Below are 22,897 nucleotides of genomic sequence, written 5' to 3'. Positions count from 1 at the left end.
CCAAATTGACCAGCACTGGGGTTGTGACAATCTTTTCCACCAGCAACATTTAAAATTTCCTTCCCCTAAAATTTCATCAATGTTATCAAACCTTTAGATTATCTATTAATCTAAAAGGTAAAACTAATTATCTTAATTTCAATGAGCAATTTGATTTACTTCATTACTTCTGGAATGAAGTAAATCAGCTTTTCAAGAACTTAACAGGCATTTGTATTTTCTTCTCCATAAGCAATTTTCTTTTCTTTTTTCTTTCTTTCTTTCTTTTTTTTTTTTTTTGGTGGTACTGGGGTTCCTGGAAGCCCTTCTACCTCCGGGCTACACTCCCAGACCTATTTTTACATTTTTATATTTGGAAACAGGGTCTCCTAAGCCAGCGCGTGCGGCTGGCTTCAAACCCGCGTGATCCTCCTGTCTCTGCCTCCCAAGCGCAGGGATTACAAGCGTGCACCACCACGCCCGGCTCCATGAGCAATTTTCTAACTTGGAACTTTCTATTCCTTTTCTTATCACTTTGGTTTTATAAAGCGAGGATATTAGCTATTTTGTCTATATGTGAGTTATAACTACTTTCCCCAGTTCTCTAATTGCCTTTTTACCTTTTCTTTTACAGTCTTTATTTTTTCTTTTGAAAAAAAGAATTTTTTTTCAATTTTCATATAGATAAAATTATCATTTTTTTTTCTTTTAATGATTCCTGGATTTGGAGTAAAGTGAAAAATTGTTTCCCATGTTGCTGAAGTTGTCTTTACTAAACACACATTCAGTTGTGTTCTTTTTTCTTAGAACTCTTCAGTGGCTCCAGGGGATATCGCTTGACTCCTATTCTTTTTTTAATTTTTTTTTTTTTGGTGCATTGTAGTCATATATCTTAATGGGGTATAAAATGGTAGAGGCATACATGCACAGAGCACTCATTCAGCCCTTCCCCAATTCTCACCCCATTTTCTCTCCCTCCCTCCTTCTCATGTTTGGCTTAGTGACTGACTTCAATATGTCTGTGAATGTACATCATGAACATTAGGGAATGTCCCTCTTCCCCCTGGCATCCCCTCAGTTAGGTCGCTTTAATTGCTCATCTATAGTATTTCCTTCTTTGTCTAGAGTTCCTCCTATGACCCCTTTTCTCCCTAGCTTCCACATATTAGGAAGAGCATCTGATTTCTTATTTTTTGTGACTGACTATAATCTCACTTAGCTTAGTGTTCTCCAGTTCCATCCATTTCCCTGTGAGTGACATAATTTTGTTCTTCCTTATTCTACTCTTCACACACGAATTGTCCATATGAGCTCCTACTTACTGCTCTTACTGTACAAAAGTCCACCCTCACTGCAGCTTACAATTCCTGGGCCATGGCAGCTGAAGCCCCGTCATACCTCACCTCTCAGGCTCAGCTCTCACCTACCACCGGTCCTCTGAAGCCTCGCTGGGCTGCTCCCAGCTCTATATCCAGCAATCAGGGCTGTGTGTCTCTTTTCCATTTCCAGTGTTCTCTAACTAGGGCTGTGGGCTTTGCTGACTGGCTGTCAGCTGACTTTTAGACTGTTCCCCGAAGGCAGGAATCACGTCCCTGCATTCCCCATTGCCTTCCACAAAGAAGATGCTCAGGAAACGAGTTGAAAGAATGCATGTGCTTCCACAAATCACTTAACCACTTTGAACCTCTATTTCCTCAGCTTTAAAAATGAATTGAATCAAAATGTGTACTGTCATCCACAGAGTGTTATAAGAGCCTTAGAGCTTGTGTTTCTACTTTATACTAACTAGCCTTTCTAAATGGCCTGCATTAAAGGATCATCTTTAGTGTCTTGTGTCATGTTTCTGTATCTAAACATCAGAGCCAGGGCATTACAGTACAAGAGTTTCCACCATCCTACATGCAGTTCAGGATGCCTGGGTCCTAGCCCCGATTAGCCGCCAACAGTGGAGTGACTCTGTTGACAATTATGCTCTGGTCTTTGTGTTCCTCATTAATAAAGTAGGATGGCTTAACTGTAATGCATAAGTAGTCCAAAAGCTCTGTGACATGGCAGAGAACCTACCCTCCACAGAATGCCATGAAGCACATACGGACCGCTGTACTGAGGTGCTGTGCCGGTCAGAAACACTTTTACTAGGGAAAAATATAGCCCATCATTTTAAGTTGCTTAATTAAGTTTCTGTGTTATAAAATCACAACTGTCAGCGCTCTCATGCATTAAGAACTCGGCTGTGAGCCAACAGAGAACTGGCCGTGTCCTAGATTTGCCATTTAATTGTCATTCTTCTCTGTTCACCCTGCTGTCTGCTCTAAAGCAGTATCCAACAGGCAGTAACAGGCCACACACTGGAAAGAGTCATGGGAGAAAAACGAACTTTAAAAAAAAGTGTCCATTAACAATCTGTTCTTCAAAGAAAAAAAAGTGTTCTTATTTGATACAGGGCAACACACTGATCCAGCTCATGGGATAGTGCTCTGCAGAGCAACTTGAGAATTTTGGAGATCTCTCCTTTTTAACTCTAGCATTTTATTATTTTAACAACCCTTTCTCCCAAGTTTGGTGTCTTCCTGGGGGAAAATTTTGCTTCTTAGGTAAAACCTCACTTCCTGGCTTGGAGAAAAGTCCCTTCCTCTAGTAGAAGCAGAAGCAGAATGGCCCCAAGCATCTCCCCAGCCCGTCGTTCTCATCAACGCGTGGCCCGTCTTGGAAAAGCAAAGTCCTCTTTGCTTTGTTACCCTCAGATGTCTCCATTTAGTTAAGAAAAAGTGGTAGCAAACATAGGTAGGAAGATACCTTAATTTTAAATTCCAGCTGGGAGTTGATTGTGTACATCATCTCCGTCCTTTCCATCTTCCGGGCTCCTTCATTGCAGAGTCGAACGAGCTGGGAACACAGAAGGAGGAGGTTAGGAGGCTGCGGAGTGAGACCGTGTGCGCCCCAGTGCAGAGCTCACAGAGAATGACTAGCACTCGGAAGTCCAGGGCTCATTTCCTACAGTTAAAGAACTTGGTTTTATACAGTTAAGATAATGGTAGAAGACTTACATCTTCTTACCAGGTTAGAAGTGGTGTGGCCAAGATGTACAGATAGAAAGAAAAATAGTCCTTAGCCCTGTGCAGGGATATAAGCCTATAAAATTTCAACTACTTGAGTAGCTGAGGCAGGAGGATTCCAAGTTCAAGGCCAGCCTCAGCAACTTAGTGTCTCAAAAAAAAAAAAAAAAAAAAAGAAAAGAAAAGAAAAGAAAAGAGCTAGGGATGTAGCTCCACGGTAGAGCGCCCTTGGGTTTAATTTCATTAAAAAAATAAATTAGTTAATTAATGAGACCTGAAAAGTTTCATGAACATATTCTCTCTGTGCTCTGTGCTCTTATTAAGCCACAGTAAACCACAGCTTTCATGGGACATAGGTGTGCAGACACACTCTCACCTCTACCCACCCGCTTCCTAACCTTCGCCGGATCAATCATCTGTACTGACAGGAACTACACCCTCTCCACACTTCTAAATCAGAGAAGTAGGAGAAAGTCAACCAACTTCAAAGGCTAACCTAAGCACAGCACTGCGTGTAGAGCATGGAACAAGAGTAGGGTGCTGAAAGAGAGAAGCGGGAAGCCTTGGGGGGAACTTGGTGATCAATGGCTCCTCAAGCATGGCCAAGCTAAGGGAAAGTCAGATGAACTGAACCACTGGAGGATCTATCTGCAAGGCAAACGCATTCACAGTACTTTGAGCGCTCAGCACAAACGTCATTCACTGCTCTAAACCAAAACAAACTTTGTAACTCCAATTTTTCATTATCTGAAAAAATATCCACGTAAGGGTCACTTTAAGAAAAATAAAAACAAAGGTGTTTAAAAGCTGAAAATTTATTTATTTATTTATTTTGCAGTACTGGGGATGAAACCCAGAGGGATTCTACCTCTGAGCTATACCCCCAACTCTATTTTTTTTTTAATAGAGTCTCACTGAGTTGCAAAGGACCTCACTAAGTAGCTGAGGTTGTCCACAAACCATGATCCTCCTGTCTCAGCCTCCCAAATGCTGGGATTACAAGAATGTGTCACCACGCCCAGCTCTGGAAATATTATTTTAATATCACTGTTTTGTTAGGTAAACAATTACAAGCCCATTATAAAAAATAGAATGATAATGCAGAACTAAATAAAACCAAAGGTCCTTATCTAATCCTACTCCTCAGCAGTATACCAATGTATGTTTCCAGGGTGGATTATAGATTTCTTCTTTTTTCCATGCTTCTCTGAGCATATGATTATATTCACATATTTTCAGAAATGTAGCTTTCATTTTTAGAAGTGGATCATTCTGTGCTTGTCTATGACCTTTATTTCCTTTATCAGTTGCAGAATGTTTGTGTTTAACCTGTGTGTGGAAAGCCTAGCCCTCAATGCAATGCTAGTAGGAGCCGGGCCTTGGGGAAGTGATGGGGTCAGGAAGGTAGAGTCCTCAGAGGTGGCACCAGTGACCTCACAAGCAGTGACAGGGCTGCTCTGTCTCCTCTCCCCACCACAGAGGATGCCATGAGAAGGCCGCCACCTGCAAACCAGGAAACTGGCCTCAGCAGACAATAGATCCGCCCATACAGATCCTAGACTCAGATCTTGGATTTTCAGCTTCCAAAACGCTAAGAAGTAAGCATCTGAATTTTAAACCGTCCAGTGAATGACATTCTGTGGTACCACCCCAAACAAGTACAGAAATATTCCCCCTTATATATTACTTACTGAAAAAAAAATAGCTTATCTAGCAACAATGTTCCAGGTGATAAGGTTACAACACTTAACAAGAGATACACAATCCCTAAATTCCTTAGGGCAAGGCAGCAAGACACACACACACACACACACACACACACACACACCCTAGACTGAGATCATAAAGAAGAGAAAAAATACTAAGTGAGAAAGCCTGAACTGAGGGGTCATTTAAGATAAAGGCCAGGAGAAGAGGGCATTGGTGCTGAGTTATACGATGGTCCAGGCAGAAGGGACCACAAGCAAAGAACTCGATGGTGCTCATGGGATCTTGACAGTGAAAGCAAATCTCTCCAGGAAGAAATAATGCCGTGAGAGACAATTCAGGCCAGCATCACAGCCTGTAAGGTCTTAAGTTTGAAGGAAAGCCATCAGCAGGCTTTCCATCCATCCATCCATCTGTCCTTCCTTCCTTCCTTCCTTCCTTCCTTCCTTCCTTCCTTCCTTCCTTCCTTCCTTCCTTCCTTCCTTCCTTCCCATCATGTATTTATTTAATTCTGCTGATGGACATTATACAATTTCCAACTGCTTGATTTCTAGACTTGGGAGCATACCTATTCATAGCTGCAGATGATCTTTTTGTGTGTGTGGTACTGGGGATGGAACCCAGGGATTTTCTACCTCTGGGCTACACTCCCAGACTCATTTCATATTATATTTGGAAACAGGTTCTCACTACATTGCTGAGAGCCTCACTAACTGTGCAACCCTCCTGTCTCAGCCTCCCAAGTACTGGGATTACAAGCATGGGTCACCACACCTGGCTTTGCAGCTTATCTTGAGCTTTGGATAAATGGCCTGAGGAGTTCACTGGTGCAGAGACTAATAGCTAGACCTGATCAAAACCAAGAGCCAGAGCAATTTGGCTAGCATCACAGACAATCTGAAATTGCAGTATCCTGAAAGGAGCAAGTTGGGTCAGAGAAAAAAAAGAAGCATTGTGTAAGGAAGCCACTGTTCAGAATAGTTTTATGACTTCTCTTGGTGAATATGTTCATAGTTTCCAAGTCTGTGTTCCCCAGTTTAGTCTGCTTCCTTGGCTCCAGATCCTACCACCTAGGTGGCATCTCTTCTGAGAAGGCTCCCAGTCATCTTGCAGTCTGCATAGTTAAGCCTGATCACGCCTCCTTCACCCTTTACCCTTACTGCATGTTCTCTCTTTCAGAGACTAACCCCAGCATCCTCCTCCTCCCCCACCCAGACCCTGGCCCTCTGCTCTCAGACCTCCCTCTCTGCTTTGCTCTCCATAGTTGGCAGTCATGAAGGCCCAAATGCTGCTACTTTACTTGTCTGCCAGCCCCTGATGCCACCTCAGACCTCCCCTTCCCCTCCTGGAGATTTAGTCTTCTAATTCTCTCCATCACCTCTACTTTATCCTTCTGCACCCTCCAAAATTGTGTCACTCTACGTTTAAATCTGATCATGAAACACCACAGCTAAAAATCCTAAAAAGGCTGCCCTCTACTTTTCAGAATCCTGTCTTAGAAGATTACGTGACTTGGTACCCACGTAACTGATCGCAGCTCAGCTAATGTGTGGCTCTGTCTTGCCCGAGAACTTCTATGTGCTCTGTCTGCCTGAATACACTCATCTCAAGCCGTCCAATGACTCCGTATCTAGCTGTATACCCGCATTCTCGATTTTCAGGACCACCCCTGGGCTTTGCCTTTCTAAGACTGTAGGAGAGACACTGAGATTTCCCTATTTGTCAACCCAGGTCTCAGCACAGAGCCTAACACACAATGGGACACTCACAAATGTTTCTATGTAAGCAAATCCAGTGTATAGGTTGCTTAAAGCATTAAGAATAATTCTTTTATAGTTATCACTTTTTATTTTTATTATTATTATTATTGTTGTTGTTGTTGTTTGTGGTACTGGGATTCCTGGAAACCCTTCTACCTCCGGCTACACTCCCAGACCTATTATATATATATATATATATATATATATATATATTTTTTTTTTTTTTTTTTTTTTTAATTTGGAAACAGGGTCTCTTAAGCCAGCACAGCTAGCTTCGAACCTGCGCCATCCTCCTGTCTCTGCCTCCCAAGCGCGGGTATTACAAGTGTGCGCCACCACACCCAGCTTAGTTATCACTTTTTAAATGAAAGGAGAAAGTGACACTATTAAGTTTGGACTACCATCTTCTGCCTTAAGCTTCCAAACAGCAAATCCATCCGGAAAAGATGGAGTCATGCCCCCACGGTGGGGATCCTGAGGAGGCTGGAGGTCCCTCCAAAGGCAGGATAGAAATGGAAAGTTCCCCAGACTGGCCGGGTGATGATGTCACCAACAGCGTCAGCGTTCTTGCCTGTGCGGTGCAGGCACTGATCTGGATATGCATGCCCTGCTGCTTTTATTAAAATCTACCCCAGTACATTAAAGCCAGACCTTCCTTCAGCATCTGCCAAAGTGTTATTAAATTTGGTTCACTGATACTTATTTTGTTGTTTTAGGCCTAATGTACATGGAAAAAAATGCTTTATAAGTGCTACTTGTAAAGAACTGTACATTAAAAAAAGAAGGCTGATTGAATTCACAAAGATCAGAGAATATTTGCTCTTTGGGAAGTGTGCACTGACTTAGGACAGACATGGAACGTCCGTCTCCAGAAAGAAGGCTGCTCCAATACAGAGGCCTTTATAGCACTCTTCTTCTACCCAAAACCCCTCCTAGAAAATGATCTTCAGAATCAGATGGATGCAATTGTAAGGATATGACAAAGTTCAACAAAGCACTATTTAGAATACAAACGATATAAGCAGCAAATGAACCTATTCTTTTTTTTTTTTTTCTTCTTTCGGCAGTACTGGGGATGGAACCCAGGGGTATTCTACCTCCGAGCTACACCCCCAGCCCTATTTTTATTCTTTATTTTGAAACAGGGTCTCACTGAGTTACAAAGGGCCTCACTAAGTAGCTGAGGCTGTCCGCAAAGCGCGATCCTCGATATCAGCCTTCGGAATGCTGAGATTACCAGCGTGAGCCACCACGTCCAGTTTGAACCCATTCTTCAGTGTACACCTGAACCTATTTGTGAACACTGGAATGCAAACCCAGCAGAGAGCTTCACAGGAGAAAGGCAATGTTCATCTCTGGGTGAGACAGATACTGATGTGTTTCACTTTCTGTCTCCTACTTAAATTTTCCAAATTTTCTGTTATGTTCAATTTTAAAATGTGCCTGTGTAAGCATTAAATACATTCTTACAGCTTAGTATTTAAGAGTGAAAAACAACAGCTTTGTAATTTCCTCCCTTTTATATGCCTCTCCCTTCACCATAGCTCATTGAGGTTCAAAGTTTGACATGTAAGCCAGGCATGGTGGTGCATGCCTGTAATCCCCATACTTGGAAGGCTGATACAGGAGGATAAATGGTTCAAGACCAGCTGCAGCATCTTAGTGAGACTTTCAGAAACCTAGTGAAACCTTGTCTCAAAAAAAAAAAAACAACAAACAAACTATAGCTTGAAGGTAAAATGATTCAATCCCCAGGACCAAAAAAAAGTTTAATATGTATGATTCTGATGTTATTTCTGTATACTGCTAACACTTACAGGTATATAAACATATTTTTCTAATTATCTATATGCCATTACAATATTTTCATTGTTGTACAATTTACATTTATTCATGAATAACATAGCTAGGCATTTTTGACTGATGAGGTACATATCTACTTTTCTGCTGATGGCTGGAGCAATGTTATGGGAAAAGATTAAAGACAGCCTGCCTGGATATTTTGTCTTTAGGAGAAAAGCTCATATTACTCCAAAATGTAAGTAGAATTTTGATAAGGTGAGAATTAAAGCCAATATTCTCTTTTTTGTGAGACAGTAAATATAAGAAAACAGCAAAGAAGATTTCATTTGCATAAAAATCATCTCTGGCTCACCACTCTTTACACAACAAACCACCTGGACAAAGTGAACGATTAGATTCTCTGGAAATCTTCCTTTCCCCAGCACCCACTGTTAACAGAAAATAAGGAACACACACAGTTCTCATTTAATAGAAACATCTTTCTTGTTTCTGAGTTTGATTAAACAGGAAGTCTTTTCAAGGCCTCAGATTCAGCAAGCTGTCAGTCAGTCTCTTCAGCAACATGTATGAACAGTTCCAATGAAATATTATTCACACTCTGAAATAAATCGCATTAGCATTTTAATTGCCAAAAAGGCCACACTCGTTTTCCAAAAAGGAATAGCTATCTACAGAGATTTATTTTTTTTCGGTGTGCATATATTTTTTATTTTTTTAATTTTTATTTTTTAAATTAAGGAATTTATGTAGCACGGTTACAAAAACTTGGGCCTCAACACCCCAAATTTAGCTTTCTAAAATAAAATATTGGGAGCTCCCAATTTCTGTTATCGGAAAACAAGTGGAATTCTCACATTAATCACAAATTCTCTCTTTTTGCTGAACATAATGACACTGTTTACCCAGTCTGTAAAATCCTCACAAATTCCCAAGCTGGCTATATTAATGATTTCAGTTCCCTTACAACACTGGGAGACTGTAGGAGGAATTCTTACATTCATGAATCATGTTCAAGAAAGAGAAAGAAATGCTGTCCTGGCAGCAGCAGCAGCAGCAACAACAACAACAACCACATACACACGCACGCACACACACGCACAGATGCGTGCACGTGCTAGCCACTGGGTTAGCTCTTCCTCATGCTTTTATAAACGTACAGTATCATCAAGGTAAGGTAGCCCATCATGTTTTTACCAGCCTTTCCTAAAAGTACCAGGTATCAAGTGAACCGGAGATGCTTGAAGACATGGAACAGTCAACTGAAACTTGAGTGTGAAATTCACAAGCAATTCCTACCTGTTTTCTCTTTTCAGTTCAGTGTGGGCTATTCTACCTGTGTTCCCCAGGGTCATATCTCAGACCCACCGCTCTTCTTATTCTACCTGCACTCTCATCCTCTTCCCCAACTTCAAATACTGCCCATGTGTTGAGGAGCCCAACTCCACATCTCCAATTCCGGTCTCTCTTCTCTCCTGACTTGATTCTTCAGGCAAAAAAGATCTCAATGATAATGTGTCTGAAATGGAACTCATCAGCATTGCCTCTGTCCTGTGGGGATAAAACCCACTAGCCCAAATCAGACACCATATTCTTTGACTTCTGTCCCTAAATGTGCTCACTCAATCAACTTCCAGGCCTACCCACCCAAAACATCTTCCTATCACAGTTCACTGGTCTCTTGCCCAGTCAACTGTAACCAATGCCATGCGTGGGTTCCTAGCTGCTCCCGTACCCATCGTCAGCTTCCTAACACCCAAGTTTACAGCTTCCACATCATCTTAGGAAAAGGGCAACTCCCTAACATGTGGGTCAGGGCCCCACATAACTAGTTCCACATAATTCATCTCTCTCTTTAACTGTGTTCTCTAAAATTCCCACCAGTGTCTTGCAGCTGGGTCTCTCCTCATACCTGAGACACCCTCCCCAGCCCCTGACTTACAGTTATTCCCAGCATCGGTCTCAGTTAAATCACTCAGTACTTCCTTCTGTGTGGCTCGCCGTCCTCGACTATAATTCTGTTTACTGTCTGCCTCCCTCTTTACACTGCACATACCATGTGTGCAGCAACCACATCTGTCTTATTCATCACTATGATTTCAGGGGCTGGCATCGTGCCGGGCACAGTAGCTGATGCTCAATAAATATTTGTTGAAGAAGAGAATGAGTAAACAGCTATTCACACACCAAAAGAAAGTGAGACGTCTACGGGCCCTGAACAAAAAACTGTCTGAAACAGTATAAACAATTTCATTTAAGTACACCAAACTTTTTTTTTTCATTTGAGTACAGCAAATATTACTGTCTTTCAACGACCTCAAGAATGGCGTGCAAATGGTTGTGAGAATCAACCAGCAGAAAACCAAGACACAATTCCTCCCAAGGTTTTTGCCAGGATCACTACCCCAGGAGCTACTCAACAGTTACCTTGCTGACTTCCTTCAAGGCCCTCTTGCAGACTTCGTACTTTGGAGAGTCCTTAGGTGTCTTTTGACAGATCGTCTATAACGAAGTAAAACAAACAAAATCAAATGATTTGTTTTATTAAGTAAAATAAATGCAACCTTCAGTCATTTACTGCTAGAAAACTTAACAGTGCTAAAGACAATATTACAAATATGGACGATCATAAAATCCAATTTAAAAACATCTAGAAAATAATCTTTGAACATAGGGCATCTGAGTAAATCTAGAAAATGGTTAAGGGGATAGACTTCAAAGCTAAGTAAGCCTGTTTTCAAATCCCAGGACTGCTCTGAATTAGTTATTTGACCTTGAACAAGCCACCAGTCCTATATAGGCCTCAGTCTCTTCATCTGTAAAGCTAGAGTAATGCCATCTATATCATGAGGTTTTTGCGTGAGTTAAATACCAATTCATGTAAATTTCTTATGTACGTGCCTGGCACGCAGTAGGCCATCAAAAACAGAAGTGAGTTTAATGGTAAGACTGAGTTCAAAGGTAAAATGAATTACACTCTGAGCATGCCTAGTAAGAAAATCTGCAATCCTATGTGCGCCAAAATCCACAAAAGTTTTGATTGTCAACAAGACATCACAGTGGAAAATTCCATACGATGAAAGTTTGTTTCATGCATGAAATTATTTTAAATATTTTACAATATTACCTTGAGGCTATGTGTCTAAGGTATGTGTGAAATATAAACAAAAGTCATGTTTAGATTTGAGTTCTATCCCCAAGATAATATCATTACACATAAGCAACTATTCTAAAATTTTTTAAAATGCAAAAATCTAAGACACATTTCATCACTTCATCGCAAGCATTTTAGATAAAGGATATTCAACATGCGCATATAACTTTTGGAACTGTACACATTCAAAGCCTTGAGAACTATTTTAATTGTTTAAAATGCTCATGTCAATTAACAAGTTCAACTAAATTGTCAAATGAAGTAAGAATTAAAGAGGTGATTTTTAAGTACATTTAGAAATTCTGCCTAGGTGGCCAGATTTCCACATAAGGCAAACAGATGAGGGCCACAGACATCAGAAGAGGTAGGAAGTAGCTGGGAACTAGTGAGCCATTCGTGCCTTAAATGCAAATGAACACCAGGACTATAAATCTGAAAGTCAGGCATCAGGGTTGTTACATGTCAGAAGCACAGAATGGACCCTCTGTGGCTTTATACTGACATTTTCATGGTTTTTATTTTCTTTTTTACTATGACCCACTGTAAGAAATATATTTACACTGCAACCAATACACATGCACACATAAATTAAACATGGTTTTTTAATGAAACAATGTTTAACCACATTATGAGCCATGTGCATATCAGGTCCCGCATACTGTATTCTGTGTTGTACTTAAAAACTCTGCTCATGATTTGAAAAAGGAGTATGAATACTATTGCCCTATGTCCCTGAGAGAGGGCATTCTTAGTTGGACTCTGACCACTGAAATTTTATATGAATTTTTTTTCTGAGGAGAAAAAGTACAGCTTTACTCAGAATCTCAAAGGGGTCTGTGACCCAGAAAAGTTTATAGCCCACTGGGGGATCATGGCATAAATACCCAACACTGTTCAAAATGATGTGTTCAATTCTTATAACCTCTTTCTATTCATTCCACTGTCTTAAAATTTGATTTTGATAAGCTATCTGCATTCTGATCAACTAAATATCCCAAACTTTACATTCCTCAATATAGCCATGTGTTATATAATGATATATGGGGGCTGATGGACCACATTTGAGATTTTATCACCTAGTGATGCTGCAGTTGTCTTGGTTGGTGTAAATATACAGTGTCACCTAACCATGTATTTCTCTGAATGTCGCTTCATCGTCAAGCATAGCAAGTCCCTAAATTATGGGTGATGGAAAAGCAGGTGCAAGGGCAGCTGTCTGAGGTGAAGAGCAAGATGCCATACACTCTAAAATAATCGACCAAGGCTCCCCACACTGCAACAAAGTCAACAAAGTGACCACGGTCACAGACTCTAATGCATCTCAAAATTACACTGCCCTTTCAGAATATCTTAGGATTTACAATGGAATCTAGGAAATAGAGTTTTATGATAAAATTTGTAACTTTGCTCAAGTACTTTTTGCCATATTTCTATCTGGTGTTTCGATTTGTAAAGATCAAATATGTAAAAACTGATGCCAAGTCAATATGGCGACCCAATTTTAAAGAAAATTTGTGACAACTTATTCTAATTGTATCAAATGATACTGTGGTTCCATCCATTTCCCTGCAAATGACATAATTTCGCTCTTTCTTTATGGCTGAGAAATATTACTAAGTGAGATCAGTCAGTCACAAAAAGTAAAAAGTCAGATGTTCTCCCTAATACGCAGAAACTGGGGAGAAGAGCAATAGCAGTAACTCGTGACAAAGAAGGAAAAGCCTTCGATGGGCGAATGAGGCAACCTAAGTGAGGGGAATGGGAGGGGGAAGAGGCAAATTCCCTAAAGGACAAGATGTACAGTCACAAACACATCAGAGCCAATCACTAAGTCGAACATGGGGGGGGGGCAGGGTCGGAGGTGGGGAGGGGCTAAATGAGTGATGTGGGCATGTATGTCTCTACCATCGTGTACCTCATTAAGATGTATGATTACAATACACCAATTAAATAAAAAGATTAAAAGACACTGTGGCCCATTACCTGGGGCGGCTTGTCAGACCCCACTCCCCTCTCAGTGCCTGGCCTGCTCTACTACCCACTGTGGGCGAGCACAGCCTGGCTGCCAGTGTGGGCCCTCTCCCCTCGGGCTGGCTGCACTCCACACCCAGCCGTCTCTGTGCACTCCCCCAGCACACCTGGCCACTGTTCACAGTGGAACTCTTGTTTCCTTCATGAACACTGCCTGACACATAGGCTCCCCAAACCCACTCTGTGCAGTGCATAATAGGGGCAAGTTTATGCCTTGTGGTGCTGAAGACTGTCTCATTCCTACAGGACATGGAAACCCCTAGAGCCTCTTAGAACGTTCCAGATGAGAAGGGTTGTTAATGACCAAAATGAGGAAACCAAGGCCCCCAAAATGTGAGTGCATTGTCCAAGGTCCCATACTTAGTGGCTCAGCCAGAAATGCAACCCGGGCCACTTGACTTCAAGGAGCCAATATTCTCCCCATTTCAAACATGGTGAGGAGGTGGATGATATAATTACATTTTACCACAGTGACTGAGAAAATCTAAATTAGAGACAAATTCCGGAGATATCAAACACAGGTAAGACTTTCCATCCACAGAGCACCTTCTCACTAAATTAGGGGCTTTCATAGAAAGGATAACAGGGTAATTTAAGTGGAATAAGGATTATGTGCTTGATCATATTTATAGCATCCACAGAGGAAAAGAACACCAGATCATGGCTTACATCCATCAGGAGGGGAAGGCGGGTCACCCTCTGCATGGGGAGAATGAGAAAAGAGATCATGGGTAAATTCCTACAGTCTTCATGGGTCTCGATCCGTGACAACACTTCCTTAAAGGAGGGGTTGGTGGCTCTGAGGGGAAAAAAAAAGCAAAAAGAGACTTCAAAATACTTCCTTCTCAAGCCAAAATGCAAGTAGATACTTGTTATAAAGTATAGTAAAAACTCATATATCCTCAACAATTTTGAAATACATGAAAACAACATCAAAACAAAATCAAAATTACATAGACAAACACAAAGGACATGTCTGCTGTTTATATATTCAAAGTTGAGTAAGAGATGTGGTGTCACAGAACAATATAAACCATAAAATTAAAACCTGTATGAGCCAGGACTATGTAGAACTAGAACATAAACAAATGAAGACGTGGTATCAGAATGGTGAACATGTCAAATATGAACTAGTATACAGTCTAGATCTCATATCTGATCATCTCTAAACACATTCCACTGGTAGATAACAACTGGTATGTTTTAAGACACTCCTCTGGCCCTAGACCATGATCTAAGAAAGAAACACAGGCCAGAATTAATACTGGATGGCTCTGGTCCCTTTTTGAAGGTTGTCTTCATAACACAGGGAAACAAACTTTGGACCACATAAGCCAGAAGATTTCTCTTCCTTTCTACTGATAAGGATGGTGATTATATTGCCACAAGGTACTATAAAACCTGGCAAGCTCCCTACCCATATACTCCCTCATGGAAGTACCTTTCTGTGTGTGTGTGTGTGTGTGTGTGTGTGTGTGTGTGTGTGTGTGTGTGTGTACTAAGGATAGAACTCAGGAGCCTTCTACCTCTGGGCTACACCCCCAGACTTGTTTTATATTTTATTTGGAAACAGGGTCTCACTAAGTTGCTGAGAGCCTCACTACACTACTGAGGCTGACTTAGAACCTGTAATCCTCCTGTCTCAACCTCCCAGATACTGGGATTACAAGTGTGCGCCACCACACCTGGTTCCTGTAGAACTTTTAAAAAATTTTAAAGACCCAACAAAAAGGAGCTTTACTTATTCAGAAGCAGAGATTCAGTAACTGCCAAAGACTGAAGTCAAGCCAATGGAGGGCTTCTGACTTCTGATTCTCACCCAATGTTCTCGCCCCAACTCCCTGCTCTCACCCCACTGTGGAGCTCTGTAGGTCCACAGGCCAATCCCATGGGGAGGGAGGATGGGGGGCACCCCTGGGCTCTCTACTCCCATGCTCAAACAAACAAAAGACGAAGAAACAACAACAAAAAGTATACAGGCCAGAACGCTGTAGAGTGCCATCAGTGATCATTTGAAAATTAGATGTGGCTCCTAAAAATAAATTGGAAAATACCCAAAACGGCAAATTAAAAGAAACAACACATAAAGTTTTATCATTTCCTTAAGTTGAAAAGTATCCCATTTCCTTTTCCTGATAACTTTAAAAAGACTGTAGGAAGCTAAAAAGTAATCAAATTCCCCCCTGGTTCTGCAGTGAAATCTCTCAGGTCTCAGATCCTCCCTTCTCCTCCCCCGCCCACTCCCAGAGGTTCTGATTATACAGTCTGGGTGAGTCTTACCCCAAACCAGAATGCACATCACCCACAACCAAGCCTTGTAAACACAACCACCAGTGGCCCTGTGGAAGCTCACTGGCACTGTGGCAGTGTTAAGGTGATTGAGATAAATATCTTTACTTTCCGGATCATATACTGCATAGCAGTAACTAGCCACAAGATTTTTATTTAAAACCCTGCAAATCAAGATAGAAACCTAAGTTAGGTCTAATTGAAGGCTCTATTTTCAAACAGGAGCTTGTTTTCTCTGGATGACAGAGCAGCCTGTGCCCCTCCCCTCCAGCAGCAGGTCCCTGCTGGGTGAGAGGTAAGGGCAGGAGGGGAGAGGGAGGGAGAGTGGGACCCTGCCCCCTGCCCCACCCCAGGGGACTTTCCATTATGTCTGGGGATGTTTTTGGCATCTGGTGAGCAGGGGCCAGGGATGCTGTTCAGCATCCCACAATGCACAGGACCACTGGCCAAAACAGAGACGGAGCCAGCCCCAAATGTCAATATTGCAGATAAACCTTTTATACTAAAAAACCTCATCTGGAGCTGGCTCCTGTGAGATTTCCACCCTGCCCCTATGAGCATTTCAAAATGTGAAAGGGAGAGGGGCATGATCAGCCCTTCTCACTAACCGAGGGGCATTGACTGTTTCGCCAAGCAGCCAGAGGTAATCATTGCCAGCCCTTAACCCTCCTGGGAGAGTGCCTGAGTTGCACAGGGCTGACTAGAGCTCCAGGCTCTGGTTATGCATGCCTGGATCACAGGCGGAGGTGAGGATAACAGGAACCAGGAAGCCCCAAGCTGGGTTTACAGCAACACATAGCTTTACTGCACTAAAAATATCTGCTTGTGATAAATCAAACAGAATAGACCCTGCTGAATAATTTGCTGACCCTTTCAGAGACAGAGATGACATTCAGCTCACATCAAAGCTTCCAGCAAACTCAAAAAGCTGGAAGGAAAAAGAAGCCAGGGAAAAGCCACACACACACACACCTGACTCTTTTTTTTTGTAGCATAATTAAAATCTGCACAAATGTCTAGTCAGGCCTGGTGGCACCCAGTACTTGGGAGGCTGAGACAGGAGGCTCCAGGTTCTAGGCCAGCCTCAGAAACTGAGTGAGACTCTCAACAACTTAATGAGATCCTGTTTCAAAATAAAAAATAAAGCCGGGCGTGGTGGTGCACGCTTGTAATCCCCGCGCTGGGGAGGCGGAGACAGGAGGAGCGCGCAGGTTCGAAGCCAGCCGCGCGCGCTGGCTTAGGAGACCCTGTTTCCAAAGGGCTTCCAGGAACCCCAGTACCACCAAAAAAAAAAACAAACAAACAAAAAAAAAAAACAAAAAAAAACAACAAAAAAAACAAAAAAACAAAATAAAAAATAAAAATAGAAGCCAGGCATGATGGTGTATACCTGTAATCCCAGTACTTGGGAAGCTGAGACAGGAGGATCACAGATTCAGGTAGAGATTAGTCTTAGTAACTTGGTGAGGTTCCTTGGCAACTTAGTGAGACCTTGTTTTAAAACAAACAAACAAACAAACAAACAAACAGGGATGGGGTATAGCTCAGAAGTAGAATGCCTCGGAGTTCAACCTTCATTACAGAAAAAAATAAAACAGCAACAACAGCAAATAATAGGGTTGGGGTGTAGCTCAAAGGTAGAATGCTTCTGAGTTCAACCTCCAGTAACCACTCCCCAAAAATACCCATCTTCCTTTAGACCCTCCCTCTTCTCCTCAGCCCTAAGTACCCAGCCAGCTGGCTAGCTGAGATGGGAGAGAAGCAGGCATTCCTATGAACAATCTACTGTAGCTGTTCAAAGAATAGTATAGGAAGTGTTGGCCCTAGCTTCTAGGTCCACATAGTTAAGAAGCCACTGGGCGTCGGGCAAACCACTTAATTGGCACTCACTGGCTTAGAAAACTGGGGGGTTGAGTGATGATCTGATCCCCTGTGTCTTGCAACAATTAAGGGGAAAAAAAAGCCAAGGACAACAGCAACAATCATAATTTCCTAAGTGCCCTCAGATAGAAAATTCTCCACAGACTAAACTTTTTCTACTAAACATCGTCATCCATAAAAGTAATCCTTTTAAGCATTCCTCCCCTGGGAAACAGCCCATCAGGAGGAGATTCTAAACATTAAGTAAGAGGGTCTATTAATTTCAATCCATTTGAACCTAATTAAAACTCAGATGGACTATTGAAACCCCACATCCAACATCGCTTACAGCAATTTTTGTAGTGTCCGTTGCTGGTAGACTTCATTTGTGCAGTACTTCACGTAGGGATCAAACGTGGAGGTCGTGTGCTTTTCTACAATGTCACTTATATCATCTATGAAGATATTATTCTGATGTCTTTCTTCCAACTCTGTAAAAAATCTGGGAAAAAAAGAACAGTATTTACATGTCTCCTATATCCTTAACAGACAACAGACTATCCTCACATGATGCTATGATAGAGGATTTAAAAATATCAATAGTACACAGTAACTCAAGAAAGGCCAAAAGAGCTATGAAAATTTTGTCTAAATTTAAGTCTATCATGCTAATACTTTATTACCTTAAGTATTTGGCTTAAAACATTGATAATCCTAGGCATATATATGTCTTCAGGCACATTCCAAATTATATGGTATTTTTTAAGAATTCCCCAGATATGAGAGAGGGTAGTTCATGCTTGTATATTATCTTATTTTGAAAAGTACATGAACAAAACACCAAAGCAAATGGTTATAAGACATGGACACTTGGGTGTCCTTTCTCTCAAAAGAGTCATCTTTTTAAAAATCTAATATGCTTGGTATTTAAATGGCTTCATAATTTACTTAGACTGAAATTTAGGGTCACCAGATTTAATGTATAGATAGATAGATTGACTGACTGACAGTCAGCAATTTAGGGAGGACAGATTTAGTATGTATGTGCACACACACATGATATATATCATCTACGCAGCGATTTCTTATCCATTTATCTGTTGACAGGCATGGGTAGTTCCACCTTCTGGCTAGTGTGAATGAAGCTGCTATAGACATTCTCATCATATAATTTCTGTTTGCATTGAGTCTCTATTTCCAGGTTATAAAACCTAAAGATGGAATTTTAGCTGCACTGATTCTGTGCCAGTAACGAACACACCTCAAGACTTAAGAGTGTAATACCAACAGCCAGTACAAAAGAAGCCGGGTCACATGCCAAGAGATGTTAGTTCACTAAATGAAAGCTGGGTATTAAGTGATCCTACCCCTCTGGACACTCCAGTTGAGTGGCCAAGGGCAGGCATGGGGCCAATTACAGTTTGGAATCTGTAAGTGGGATGTAATCTAATAATAATAAAAAAATTGGTTTTCATTCTGGTTCTTGAAACACAGTTCCTAAAACCCTTGGCATCTCCAGAAGGATAAGAGTGTCTTCTGCATGATAATGAAGTGTCTGGTGGCTGGGGATCCCCAGTACCTTCTAGATGAGGGCTGGTAACCAGAGACCAAGCAAGCTGTCATTACAGAGTTGGATTTTCAGCCCCTCCCTCCTCACTCTGAGAAGAGAAGAGGTCTAGAGCTCAGACTTAGTCACTAGGGGCCCTGGTTTAATCAATTATACCTGCACAATGGCAAATTCTTGTGAACACATAAATGGTGGGCTTCGGAGGGGGCTGAACACACTGAGGTGCTGGGAGGGAAGAGAAGACACAGAAGCTCCTGCCACCTGCCCCATGCCTCGCCCCACCCATCTCTTCATCTGGCTGTCCCGGGGGTATCTTTTAAAATCAGCCAGGTGCTACTCTACTGGTCTCTTTAGTGAAAATGCAGGGGGGGGGGTCTTTCTTTTCCTTCGTTCTAGCTTCCACCTATGAAACATACAGACCTTGGTTGTCTGAGACTGACTGATCTCATTTAGCATGTTCTACAGTGCCATCCCTAACATGACCTAATTTTGTTCTTCTTTATGGCCGAGTTAAGCTCTTTTATATACCACATCTTCTTTATCCATTCATCTGTTGATGGACACAAAGGTTGGTTCCATAACTTAGTTATCAGTAACTACGCTGCTATTAGCATGGGTATGCACGTATTACTATAATATTCTGACTTTAATTTTTTTTTAAAGATAGAGGAGGAAGGAGGGAAAGAAAATGGGAGGTATGGGGAAGAAAACAGACCAAATAATGGTATGTGTATATATTATGAATCTCTATCATACATGGGAAAGGAAGAGAAAAAGGAGAGTTATGGGGAAGAAAATGGTCAAATAATAGTATGTGCATGCATGAATGTATCAGTATGAATCTCACTATAAAAAATTATATATGAAAAGTCAGCCAGGCATGGTAAGTAAAGTGCCCTCCTGCATTCCAGAGCTGTTCCAGCAAACCATCCAACCTGAACGGAGGCAGGTTAGGAGGACCCTCTGATTTTGGACCAAAGTAGGACAGAAGTTGGGGCAATCTGGGACTGGAACGGATGTCTGAATCAAGGGAGGTTTTGGGAAGCTAGTCTTTACACCTGTGGAGTCTTCAGTGACTCGGGGCAGTTAGTGGGGAACTGAATTGTAGGATGTGTGGTTGGTGCAGTTATTACGGGGAGAGGAAACCTATTCATCTGGCATCTGATGTGCTGTGAGTGAAACCAGCTCAAGAAGCAAATGATGAAAACACCAGAGGACTGGGTGGTAAACAGGGGAGAGAAATGAAAGTTGGGTCCAACAGAGACTGAGGATGGAGGGATGGTAGCCAGAGCCAAGGGGTAGCAGAATGGGGCAGGATGGGCAGAAAGAGCCAGGTGGCACCCACAGGAGCTCCTTCAGGAAACAGGGAAGGCTCCATGAGGCCGAGATGTTGACTACAGAGAGAGAGAAGCCTGCAGAGCAGAGGAGATCTGGGTTGCAAAGGTTTCATAGTGTGACCTGTAGGTGTGGAAGTAAATAAATCATCAGCCAGACAGAGGAAACTGGGACAGGGCGGGGATGAATTCCGAGTGGGGTGAAATAGATCACAGGCAGGCCCATCGGATGGCTAACTTGGGTAATTGACAGGAAAGCCTGGCCATGGGAAATCAAGAGGAAAGGATACAGATAAGGAAATAATTTGGAGGTAAAATGAACAGAACTGAGGCTCATTAGATGGAAGTTCAGGAAGATTCTGGGCTTTCTGACCCAGGCTTCTTCCTGGGCAACAGGTGGGTCATTAAACCATTAAGGAGGACAGGGATCTAGGAGGAAGGGGAAAAATGAGAAGAAAATATTTAATTCTGGCTGTGGGATGTCTAACAGACAGTTGAAAATACACATCTGTGAGAATTCAGAGGCACTCTCATCCTAGCCACTATGTAGTCAGGACTAGTCCATTTTTAGCTGGTTTGTATATAGATATGAATATTTGTAATTTATTTTTATTTCAACTGATCATTTAAATACAAATCTTAAGAGAATGTTTTAAAATAAATAAAAAGAGGAAACCATTCATGAGCTCATTACCATATCATTCTAGGCAATAAGTATCTTAGAAGCAAATAGCTTTCACAGATTTTTGCCTTTAGCTAATCATTAGAAATCTTAAGGAAAAAACTACTGAACTAAAAACAACAGTAACCTCAAGGAAAAATATCTTTATCACCGTATCACTGTATCACTTGCCAAGGCACAAGACTTGTAAAATAAAGTACTAATAATGAAGTATTTATTTGTGCTACTTACTTTAATATAAACCAAGCCACCTATCTGACATCAAGATAATTAAGGCATAATTTGTGGCTTTCTGTAAATGACTTATTGGTTACTTTAACAAACTTGCATATTTTACTAAGCAAGCTGAGCTACAAAAAGACCAAGCAAAGTACTTTTGAAGAATGAGTAATTATTTCAGGAACCAAGAAGGCCGTTAATGCAAATTAAATCTGAAGCAAGAGTACTCTGGTTTCTGAATGAAACTTTGGGTGAGTTTATGAAGTTATTGGCTTTTTAATGAAAATATGTATGTCAGCTCCATAAATTTTTTTTAACAATACCTTCATTCTTTTCTCTTTGTAACAGTACCAAGAGGATTATGTTTTATAACCAACCATGTTACAAACCCTCTTTCTCTCACTCTCTTTTCTACAGTCTGGATTTTGAGATTCCTGTGAACCAGAAAAGGCCACCCAGACACACTCCGTCCTAGGCAGAAGCCCAGCTTGCCGGGTCAGCTCACCACCAGCAGCACACTGACAGCCACATGTCAGATGAATGCTCAGCAGGCCTGCCCTGAGAACGACCAGCCCACCCAGGGCCCAGGGCAGTGCCCGGGAGGCAGGACTTGGGGAAGGCGCAACTGAGCAGAGACCCTGGCGCAGATGTTGCTCGTGCTCTGTGGCCTGTCTTCTAACATTTCCCAGGACTGCAAGGCATGCGTATTCTTTAGGTTTATTGCAGTTGCTGAAGGAAGTGGCAGTCTTAAACATGGTACTGCAGTTTTTTAGGAAGAAGCAGTCAACAGCGAGGTAGCCGTGTCTGAGACGCTCATTGCTGTCCTCGTGATGGCTCACTTGGCCCCGTGCTAGGCAGGAAAGACCTACAGATGTGACGCACCGACAGCCCCTTACCACTGTTGACAGCCTTCTCAGAACCAACTGCTATGCATCTGGCATAGAGGATCTGAGCTTTCCTGACAGCTCTTGAGATGACAGTACAATAACCCCTCAATTTAAAGATGGAATTAAAATATTTAATACAAACAAGAAAAATCTGTTTTAGTAAAGGGACAAAATCTCCCTCCACGTGTCAGGCACAGGGTGATAGCTGCGGTGGATGTCAAGACACCAACACCTGATAAAACTGGACTCCTCCCCGCCTCACGGTTCTCATATGCCCTCAAAGCCCACTTCCGAGATGGTCATTATACCCATTTTACAGATTAAAAAACAAAACTATGGGAGCTCAAGTGAAAACTCAAAGCCAGAGCCTAGCTGCATCCAGATTCTGTGCTCAAAACCTGCACATGCTGCCTCCGCTCTCAGGTGTGCTCACCTCGCCCACCTGTCGCTAGGACCAACCCTCAACCTGGCAAAAAGGTAAAAGCTGCCACTGGAAAGGAGGACAATGGTCCAGCCATCTTGTAAAGTCAGCGATGCAGTCAACCTAGCGAAGACCTTCACAGGAGGCTTAA

At 41.9% G+C, this 22,897-nt stretch overlaps 1 protein-coding gene across 1 annotated transcript in view; it reads right to left on the bottom strand.

Annotated features, from left to right (window-relative positions):
- Positions 1-22,897, bottom strand: part of ARHGEF26 (Rho guanine nucleotide exchange factor 26) — a gene marked incomplete at both ends in the record, with an annotated part of 104,361 nt that overhangs the window by 25,729 nt on the left and 55,735 nt on the right. The window contains 4 exons of the mRNA XM_080696084.1: positions 2,776-2,865; positions 10,730-10,804; positions 14,157-14,286; positions 17,986-18,138. Coding sequence (XP_080552210.1) covers positions 2,776-2,865; positions 10,730-10,804; positions 14,157-14,286; positions 17,986-18,138 — 448 coding nt within the window. The remainder of the gene's footprint in view (positions 1-2,775; positions 2,866-10,729; positions 10,805-14,156; positions 14,287-17,985; positions 18,139-22,897) is intronic.

The sequence above is a fragment of the Muscardinus avellanarius genome (assembly GCF_963383645.1).
Source record: "Muscardinus avellanarius genome assembly, chromosome: 5".
NCBI classification, from domain to species: domain Eukaryota; kingdom Metazoa; phylum Chordata; class Mammalia; order Rodentia; family Gliridae; genus Muscardinus; species Muscardinus avellanarius.
Note: the sequence above shows the minus strand (reverse complement) of the source record. Positions and strands in the feature narration are given on the sequence as shown.